This window comes from Scomber japonicus, chromosome 13 (genome assembly GCF_027409825.1).
Source record: "Scomber japonicus isolate fScoJap1 chromosome 13, fScoJap1.pri, whole genome shotgun sequence".
NCBI classification, from domain to species: domain Eukaryota; kingdom Metazoa; phylum Chordata; class Actinopteri; order Scombriformes; family Scombridae; genus Scomber; species Scomber japonicus.
In genome coordinates this window covers 14197427-14207413 of record NC_070590.1, presented here as the reverse complement: position 1 = coordinate 14207413, position 9987 = coordinate 14197427, and the positions used below count along the sequence as shown (strand labels likewise).

At 38.3% G+C, this 9987-nt stretch overlaps 2 protein-coding genes across 2 annotated transcripts; one reads left to right on the top strand and one right to left on the bottom strand.

Moving 5' to 3' along the window:
• Positions 1 to 146: 146 nt before the first annotated feature.
• Positions 147 to 5641, top strand: ublcp1 (ubiquitin-like domain containing CTD phosphatase 1). Its single transcript, XM_053331360.1, has 11 exons — positions 147 to 280; positions 618 to 864; positions 1268 to 1359; positions 1729 to 1814; positions 1924 to 2039; positions 2390 to 2488; positions 2882 to 2919; positions 3159 to 3257; positions 3756 to 3872; positions 3994 to 4121; positions 4379 to 5641. The coding sequence occupies exons 2-11, from the start codon at positions 711 to 713 to the stop codon at positions 4404 to 4406; spliced, it is 957 nt and encodes a 318-aa protein (XP_053187335.1). The 5' UTR covers positions 147 to 280; positions 618 to 710; the 3' UTR covers positions 4407 to 5641.
• A 601-nt stretch (positions 5642 to 6242) lies between these two features.
• il12bb (interleukin 12B, b) lies at positions 6243 to 9208 on the bottom strand. Its single transcript, XM_053331060.1, has 7 exons — positions 9115 to 9208; positions 8857 to 8958; positions 8114 to 8293; positions 7050 to 7155; positions 6759 to 6928; positions 6475 to 6635; positions 6243 to 6365 (listed from the first exon to the last, which is right to left on the bottom strand). Exons 1-7 carry the CDS (start codon positions 9206 to 9208, stop codon positions 6243 to 6245), a joined length of 936 nt encoding a protein of 311 aa, XP_053187035.1.
• Between the last annotated feature and the right edge of the window lie 779 nt (positions 9209 to 9987).

Sequence of the window (9987 nt, the reverse complement as noted above, 5' to 3'; positions counted from 1 at the left end):
TATTAATAATAATAATAATAATAATTATTGTATTTATTATTATTATTATTATTATTATTAATAATAATGTAAAACGATTTTACTTCAGGCTGCAGTATAACGTGGTCACTATGGTAACGAAGCTTTGCTACGTCACTACCGGAAGGTTTCAGGACGCAAGGAAGAGCTGAGTGTGCGTCCCTCGATGAATGGAGCTGAACAGCAAACTTGATTCATTCATTCAACTTTTCGACGAGATTTGAGTGTTTGCCAAGCATTACATGTTAGCTTGCCCTACCAGGTAAGAATACACAAACCGTGTAGCTTAGTCAGCTAATGTTAGCTGGTTGGCTGGTTATCGTACATTGTTGCTAGCCTGCGTTAGCCATCTCATGCTAAAAATATCAACACCAGAGACTGTCACACTATGTTCTCTGATTAAGTGACATTTGACCGTTGTGTCTTAGATTAACCAGCCAAAACAACACACGCTTAACAGACGTGATGTCATGTTTTGCTCTCCTTTGTTCATTATTAGCTACTTTCTGTGTTTTGCTCAAGCTACAGCCAGTTAAAGTGTGGTAACTACACCCTGACACCCCTCTTGTTACTCTGCCTGTTCTCCTCTCTTTTGCAAGGTGTGCATGTTTGTTACTGTAGCGGCCGGAAATATTTGCTTCAAAGTGTGTGCACTTGTCTGTGCGCCAGTGTGTGAAGAGCCCTTGTGAGCCATGTCAGTGTCAGTCATCATAAAGTGGGGAGGTCAGGAGTACTCCATCAGTTCTCTGTCTGAGGAGGACACAGTGATGGACCTGAAACAGTCCATTAAGAGCTTGACTGGGGTGCTGCCAGAGAGACAGAAACTACTGGGACTCAAGGTTAAAGGTGAGAGGGCATCAGTGGTTCCAGGTGCGTTGTAATTGGGGGAGTTTGATAAATAATGCCATATGATATCCCAACTAGGCTGACAGGATATCAGGACTTTATTCACCTATGTACTTGTACATTATAAAAGTATATGTAAGAAACTCCTCCTCAGTGAAATAAACATTTGATCAAATAAATTCCCCAGGCCTTGGCTACATTAATTCATAATCATGATCAGTTCAAACATGTCCATCTCTCAGCATGTTTGAGTGTCAGTTTTCCGCACCTGTCTGTAGTCTGCAAAACATTTATATTTTATTTAAGATTTCATGTTTTTTTGTTGGTTTGTTGGTGTTTTGTTCAGCTAAATTAATCTCCCTTTCCTCCTTATGCTCCTTGTCTATGTGATTCCTGCCTCCAGGTAAACCTGCAGAGGATGAGGTGAAACTGGGTTCTCTGAAGCTGAAGCCTAACACTAAGATCATGATGATGGGCACCAGAGAGGAGAGTCTGGTAGGTGGCATGGTGACATATGATATTAATTGACTTTAAAGATATCTGTCTGGAACCATGACTGAAGAAGCAGCTAACTGGATAGTGCCTGATTTGAAAGAGTAACCTGAAAAGCATCACATTTTATTTCTGACTGGTGATTTACTCGCTAGCTCTGATTGACTGATCAGTAAGTGGTTCGTTAGGTGATGATCATGCTAGCTGTTGGCTACAGTTTTGTCATTTTTGTGGGTTCACATGTTGGCTAAATAGCTAACTGTATGATTTGCTCTCTAACGGCTATTTTTAAGTATTTGCTTACGTTGTTATGTTAAAGGTTCCACAGGGCTTACTGGTACAGTGACACTGTGTGTGTTTTGTTTTGTAAAGGAAGATGTTTTAGCCCCTCCCCCAGAGAACGACGATGTGGTCAATGATTTCGACATTGAAGAGGAGGTCATTGAAGTGGAGAACAGGTCAGATATTTTTGTGTGTCTGTAAAGAAGCAAGGTCAAATTTGTTAGAAGGAAGGGAATTATATTTGTGTGTGTATGTCTAAGAAATAATGTTAATCTATTTCTCTAGAGAGGAGAACCTGGCTAAAATAGCACGAAGAGTGAAAGACTATAAGGTGGAGGAACTGAACCCTCCCAGAGAAGGCAAAAGGCTTTTGGTGCTCGATGTGGACTACACACTGTTTGGTGAGTTACAGTAACACAAATCTGACTGGGGCATGACTGATTATATGGGTCATTAAATCGTAGCATGCTTCTATTAACACTTTACTTTCACTGTAACTTTACACTACACAACATTTCCTTTAATATTGCGTCTCAACCTTTTCTTCTCTCTGCGTGTACTCATGCAAATTGTATACAGAGTTGACATTTTGACAGATATAAAATATTGCCAGATAGATATAAATTCTGTATTTTTCTGACTGCTGTTTAGTCAGCACTACAGAATGCTTTGCAAAATAGAAAGAAATACATCACATCCATCCCCCAACATGGACACTGTTCATTAATGTCTGCATCCTGTGTATGTTTAGATCACAAGTCATGTGCAGAAACGGGCCAGGAGCTGATGAGGCCTTACCTTCACGAGTTTCTGACGTCAGCCTATGAGGACTATGACATTGTGATCTGGTGTATGTAGCTTTTCTTCTTCTTAATATGGTCTAAATTGGGAAAAATTGCATCGATTACACGATACAGTGGTTGGTAAAATATTTCTCACTGCATTTCTTTTAAAGTGCAAAATTTACAGTGTAGATACAAACAGGAGATCTGGGGAGGGACAGTAGGGTATGACTTGTAACAAAGGTCCTGGGCTGGAATTGAACTGGGAATGTTGCAGTTACATTGTATGTATCTTAACCATTAGGCCACTGGACACCTCTAGTACAACTTTTTTTTTAAATATATATACTAAATGGATATCTTGTTGCCATTACTTTATTTTTATTTCCTCTGTATGTTGATACCCAACAATCAATCAGCTTATGAAATATACATTTCACAAATGTGCATTCTCTCCTTAGCTGCTACAAGTATGAAGTGGATTGATGCCAAAATGAAGGTACGTGTTCCACTTGTGTTCTTTTTTTGTGTTGTCTTCAAATACCAAATCATCACCTGGTGTCACTGTTAGTATCACTCTACTGTACCCTTTTTTGCCAAAAGGTGGCAGTGTTAATGTAACCTACAGTATTTGGGTTCAGTGGGGAACAGAACAAAACAAACTCTCTCTCTGTCTCTCTGTCTCTCTTTCTCTCTCACACACTCTCTCACACACACACTGTGTGTGTGTGTGTATAGGAGTTGGGAGTGACAGACAACCCTAACTACAAGATTACATTCATGCTGGACAGTGCAGCCATGATTACGGTACACACCCCTAAGAGAGGGGTTGTAGAGGTTGGTACACCCACAAAACATAATTAATAAAAAATGTTGGCCTATTTCACCTTTTGTGATTGTGTACATTACTGAGGAAACAAATCTTTCACAGCTGGAGAGAGCATTTATATTTAGTTGTAGGGTTTGTCTAGTTTGGTGTGGCTTTACCTTTGAATTGTGTATTGTGCCTTAATTTGTGGTACCCTCTACTTTGCCTGACAAGCATGTTGTCTAGCTCTGTCAGACAGTGAGTGCTGTTTCCTGTGTAAAGTGGAGAGTTGCATGTACGTTGCATGCCATCCACATCTACACGTTGTGAAGATGTCGATGGCATGCAACGTACATGCATGTGAAGGGACACTAGAGGGCTAGTGATGACAGATCAGTTTGAGAAACAGCCATACAGAAATACACAGAAATAATGTGTCTCTACATGAAGTTATCAGCCGACTTTTGTTGCGCTGTGAGAAGGTGACTACACCGAATCAGCATGTTTAATGGTATGTGCACCTCCAGGTGAAGCCCTTGGGTGTGATATGGGGGAAGTATGAAGAGTTTTACAACAGGAAAAACACCATTATGTTTGACGACATCGGACGAAACTTCCTCATGAATCCACAGAATGGACTAAAGGTGGGCTGGCAGCAGCATGGTTGACATTTATTTCAACCTTCTCCCATTATTACTCACCATTGTCAGTGTTATGCACACACTGTGCTGAAACTTATTTTGTGTATGATTGTATTTATATTAGATCCGCCCCTTCATGAAGGCCCATCTTAACAGGGAGAAGGACAGGGAACTGTATAAACTGGCTCAGTACCTAAAAGAAATTGCAAAGCTTGACGAATTCACTGGACTCAACCACAAACACTGGGAGAGGTAGGCTCACATTTATCTGCCAATATAATACATATATTATATTTACCTACATACTATAGATCCAAGAACACACATTTTTTCCAAATCTATATAAATTCACCAGAATATGTCTGAAATATGAAATATGTACATCAATTGTGTGTGTGTGTGTGTGTGTGTGTGTGTGTGTGTGTGTGTGTGTGTGTGTGTGTGTGTGTGTGTGTGTGTGTGTGTGTGTGTGTGTGTGTGTGTGTGTGTGTGTGTGTGTGTGTGTGTAGGTACCTATCTAAGAGGCAGCACCACTGAAGAGGGAGTGAATCCTGCAATAATGTGGGCTGGGCACTACTCTCCCATCATCAAGTTCTCACACAGTTACACACCAAGTTGGCTATTAAAAGTCCTTCATTTCAAACTGTAATACATGTCCTACACTAACCCTGAAGATACCCCTTAAAAGCTCAGGACTGAAATGGGCTTTCCAATTTATGCATTTGCATGTTCTCTGTCCCTCCCGAGTCTCTTACATTTTTTTCCACATACTGTTTGCATTTACATTAACAATGGCAGTTACTACCAGTCTAAGTGATTGATTGTGTGGCTGGGGTAAAACACTACCCACGACAGAACCCCATGACCCACAAACTCCGACATACCTACTTCAGTCAGATATCTAAGATGCATCTTGAAGTCCACAGTTAAACTGTCTGAAAATATTTAAGATGGGTGGGTTTACAGCATCTTTACATTAGCAAGTAAAAACAGATTCTAAATATTCATACCAAAATTGAATTAGACTATGTTGAGAGCATTGGTCAAAGATAAGTCTAAGTCCTTGAGCATCATACAGATGCCTGCAACCTACACAACCTGACATGTAATAATATGCAAATAATCCTGAAAGCTGCTGTGAGATTAAGGGCAGATAAAATAGAGACTGGTTGTGGCTAAAATACTTCCATCAGAACAACTGACTGTCGTGAATGTTTTGATGGAAAACTTCCGTTATATGTTATTACTTGTTTACAGGGGTCACTGGATGTTCTACATTTACATCCTATACACACATAGGTGGTCATTTGCAGAGAAATGTATTTGTGTTTTTCTGTACATTTAGTTGTTACATTTGCCGCACACACTCAGACACGATTAAGGATTACTTGATTTTTTGTTTTTTATTTGAAATTCATTAGATTCTGTATTTTTGTTAACTTTTTAATGAACAAAGTGAGGATGAGGGATAGTGACGAGGTTGCAAGAAACTGACAGCACAATACATGCATTTAACTTTTTTTTTGGTAGAAACTAATGTGTCAGCACTTATTGTCAACGTTTATTTTAAGTTATGGATGAAGAAGGGGAGTGTCGGGGTGAGAGGATGGAGGTGAACACCAAGTAGCACTTGAAACTCTTAGAAACATCAGGGATGTGGTTTCTCAGATTTTGTCAGGTTTACAGCTTTTCTTGAGATCTACCTTTTTGTGTTTTCCTCATCGCATCCCTGACATCCTGGCTGTAAATATGACAATAAACCTTTTTTTGTACGTAAATTGTCTGTGAAGTTCATTGTTCCATACATACAAGTAATCTATATTTTATATAAGTAATCAATGCTATATTTAAACATTGATTACAATTTGTTGCCAATGTATTTTTAAGTATACTCTTGATTTTTGTGTAACTAACTGTAAATAAAGTATTTGGAGCAATAATCAAAATCACAATATCAAATATTTACTTCATTTTTATTTATAAATAATAAATAATAATAATAATTTATCTATAAATAAGTTACAAGGGGCACAGGCAAGAGTGTTTGAATTCAATCATTACAAAAAACTTTCAACAATGTACTGTAATTCAATATAGAAAACTCAAATGAATGAATTACATCAATAAATACTGTACATGTTAACATGCTGAAAAAAAAGTGAAAAAATCGTGGGGGGATTAAAAGAAAACGTTTTCTTTCATCCTTGTTTTCTTTCTTCTTTCTCCTTTCTGGCTGCAGTCCAGTGAAATCATTTAGCAAGACTCAGTTCCTTTATTCACTCTGGGGACAGGACAAGATGGATCAGATGAAATATCAGTGGTATGATTTATTTGGATTACTGGGATACCTCTTAAATAGTCCAAAGGATATACTTACATGCAGTGACTCCAGTGGCTCCATGGCCCGCCTGTGTGCTTGTCCTTAGCCCGCACACAGAAAACATACTTCTTGGTTCTAACATTGATCTCATACTTAGTTTGCTCAGTGGTGTTATGCTGCACAAGAGAAGAGGGACAAAGACAAAGTCTTAGAAGAAGTCACCAAACATATTTTTACAATAGTTAATCTGATAAAAGACATCTACACCACACATGTATTGATTACCATTATGTATTCTTTGCTGTCACAGGAATGTTCGTGACGGACCATCTTGACCTGGAAGTGCAGGCTAAAGTAGCTGTCGGGCTTGTCCCAGGAGTTAGGGTAGCTCCAGGTGAAATGCTTCCCAACACTGAGGCTCAGGTTAGGGAGTTTTGCTGGGGTCACTAAACAAGGTGAGGAGGCAGAGGAATGAGATGGAGATGGCTGAGCGGGGATACAGGGCAGTGTTCATTCATAATGAAATCATAAACTCTTGTTGACACAGACATTAAAACACCACAACTTACCAATCTCTCTCAAGTAGAATGCCTTTGGGTACATCTCTAGTCGAGAGTAGCTGTGTATGTAAACTTTGAGGAGGATGCGGTGTTGTTCCTCCTTGTATGGGCAGTTGGTATCCTGGCAGTGAACCCCTGATCCATCAGCGGACAGCTCACAAGGTATCTTTTCCAAATTTCTGTATTCAAGGCAAACGGGTTGGTACAATACAATCTACAACAAGATACACTATAATCCTTTGCCTCCTCATTAATATTAGCAGAATGACTGTTGTGTGAGACAGAATATTTTGTCCTCACCGTTCTGCCTTTACCAGGAGCACAGCGGCATTGGATCTGTGCTGTGTTCTTGTCCAGGTGCAGTGGAAGGAGCCTTTATAGTTTGGTGCTGAGCAGTGGATGTAACCTGAAGGAACAAAAACCCTGTTATCACTCAATGTCTCAGTGTCCCTCTTTTTGTGTTCAATGCTTTTATGAACAACTTATCTTTCATGTCTGAGCTCTTTTTCATGAAGTTCCCAGCACTTACAGGTCATCAATAAATCATTGCAACATTAATTTCAAGTCATTAATATAACTACTGTGACCAACTGCAGAGAAGATTACCGGCTTCATACCAGCCTCTTTACCATGGCACAAAACTGGACAAAGGATGCTGTGCTTGCAGAACAAAAAAGCTTTTCAGAGCCTTCACAGATTCATGCAACGTGTGAAAGCCGGCAAAGGGCAGTTGTTAAGAAGCAACAGGTTTGATGTGTTTTTGAGCATCAATAATATGATGGGTGACATAATGTTTCCCCATTGTGTCAACCACGCTGTAGTTTTTTTGTGCTACGGTAATTTTGTAAGTCATATGAGAATTACCATAAATACAACAAAGATAGTGTGCTGTTTTACTGTCCTTATTTGCCTTCTCTTCATTTTTAATGTTCTTTTCTATGTTCTCCTTCATTTTGGTCCCTTTATCGAAATTGATGTGTTGTGTATGTTTTTTCCTCTTTCTGTGTCTTCTCCTCGCTACCATCACTCTACCTCTGGTCCTCGTTTTATCTCATTTCTTTTTACACGTGCCCTGCTGTTCATCTTATCTTTTAAGTGTTGTCTGGAATTGGACCAAATCCCACTACTCCTGTCTTTCTCCGCCACCCCGTCTTATCTTCCTCTCCCGTTAATCTTTCTTATCTCATCTATTCAGTGACATCTCTCCTGTCTTTTCCAGTGAAATACCTTACGCCGGATCCAATTACACAACAAATCTGTATCTTTCTGTTAGGTTTTTTTTGTGTCTTCTTTGTTATTTTCCTTCTTCCTAACTTCTCTCTCTTATGGCAATGTTCCATCCCTTCCTCCATCTCTTATCTTACCGTCTTCAGGTGATTTTTCTTTCAGTATGACAGGTGTGTTGTCTTTGTCTAGTTGCATCATGATCACTGTGTGGTTGAGGAACTGTCCGTCTGTCTGATGACAAGAGTAGTTTCCACCATTCAAGTCTCGCACCAGAATCTTGACCTTGTTCCCCTGTAGAGCTGGAATAAGGTCTTCGCCTGAAACAAAGACATGGGTCAAGTCATTTTTTATTTACAACTGTCCTTATAAACCTATCAATCAAAGGGGGAAAAAAATATATGTATTTAATATTTAGCATTAATATATCACACATTTGGTATGTGTGCATGGTTTAGTGTATGTACTGTATGTCACACATTTTTGTATATATATATATATATGTTTTCATCTGTATCCAGATATGAATGTTCATGTGTATCATGTCCATACTCTGTTTTTTACCTTTAAATATTTTAATTTATTTTAATTTATTTAATTTATTTTTTATTTTGCTCATTACTGTTTATTGTATATATTGTATATACATATATATATATATATATATATATATACATATATATAGTATATATTATGTGTGACTTTTATTATATGTATACTATTTATATGTAGCTTATGCCACTCCTGTAAGTTGTTATATATTCTGCTAATGTTGCCCATTATTGATTGCATTATACTATGAGGCATACTTTGTGATATTTGGTGATAATACATTTTGACTTGACTTGGTAGTAAATGTAGTATCAGTAAACTTTTATCTTACCGTTCTTCTTCCAAAACACAGGCTGGTTTTGATAAGCTTCTCCACAGGTCAGGGGGACCTCTCCCCAGTCACCCACACTCCGAGGAACGGTCAGGACCAGAACTAGTTTAAACATAGACAATAAAGACACGCACACACACACACACACACACACACATACACAAACATAAACACACTTTAATTAATATTTATATGAGATGAGGAGGACAGTGGAAATGAAGCCTGATATTTAGTAAAGAAGAAAGAGGAATAACCAACCATTATCCATTGGTGTCTCAAAGCTTATTTGGTGGTTGTCAGAGGTGGCACAGCACAGTGCCGCATGCAGGACTATAAGGAGCAATACATGCATCTGGAAGGAGAGAGAATAAGGTAGTGTGGCTGTCTCAATAACACCAATTAATGAAGTTGTACATCAGTTTAGTATCTACCAGTAGTGTGGTGGTATTTGTGTTTACTGCTGAGATAAAACTGTGACCAAATTTAGATAATCAATTTAAAACCAAGCTTCAATTCATTTTTCAGCTATTTAAGTAAAGCCTGTAAATAAGGGATTTCAGTACATGAGTGCTTATTTCTACTTGCCATTATAAGAAAATATATTTATGTTGGATGAGAAAAAAACATCTTAAAGTTCAAACACACTACTTGTAGATATCACCTGGATGATTGATTAATTTTTCATACTAACAATCAGTCAATTTCTCTTAATGTGAGTCTGACACTACTTTTAAAAACAGTTGTTAACCTCAATACATTTAAAGAAAAAACTGAACTAGAGAAGTAAAAGAAAGCAAGATAAAAGAAAATGAGCGTGAGTAATAATATAGTAAATCTTACCTTGACAACAGGACTTGATCCACTATTTTCACAACCAGAGAACTGACCAGATGAGCAAGAGAGGTGAGATGGCTTGGAGTGTGTCTTTGGTTTTCTGTGTGGACTCACGCATTATATATATGTAGGACAGAAGCAGAAGACTGAAAATTCCCAGCCCCAAGAGGAACTTCCTTGAGTGTGTGTGAGTGTGTGTTGAGCACACACTGGCCAATTATTACCTGGCAGTATAAAGGCTGGTGATATCATGATCAACTTCATCAGTTGAAAAAACATTTTACAAGGACATTTTAC

Excerpts from the sequence above, each read along its gene's own strand:
- il12bb (XM_053331060.1), bottom strand. The coding sequence starts at position 9,208 with ATGCATGTATTGCTCCTTATAGTCCTGCATGCGGCACTGTGCTGTGCC. Across the intron at positions 8,959-9,114 it reads TGAGACACCAATGGATAATG|TTCTGGTCCTGACCGTTCCT; the intron begins GTTGGTTATTCC and ends TGTTTAAACTAG. Across the intron at positions 6,929-7,049 it reads CTCCTGGTAAAGGCAGAACG|AAATTTGGAAAAGATACCTT; the intron begins GTGAGGACAAAA and ends CCTTGAATACAG.
- ublcp1 (XM_053331360.1), top strand. The coding sequence starts at position 711 with ATGTCAGTGTCAGTCATCATAAAGTGGGGAGGTCAGGAGTACTCCATC. Across the intron at positions 865-1,267 it reads ACTGGGACTCAAGGTTAAAG|GTAAACCTGCAGAGGATGAG; the intron begins GTGAGAGGGCAT and ends TCCTGCCTCCAG. Across the intron at positions 1,815-1,923 it reads GTCATTGAAGTGGAGAACAG|AGAGGAGAACCTGGCTAAAA; the intron begins GTCAGATATTTT and ends CTATTTCTCTAG.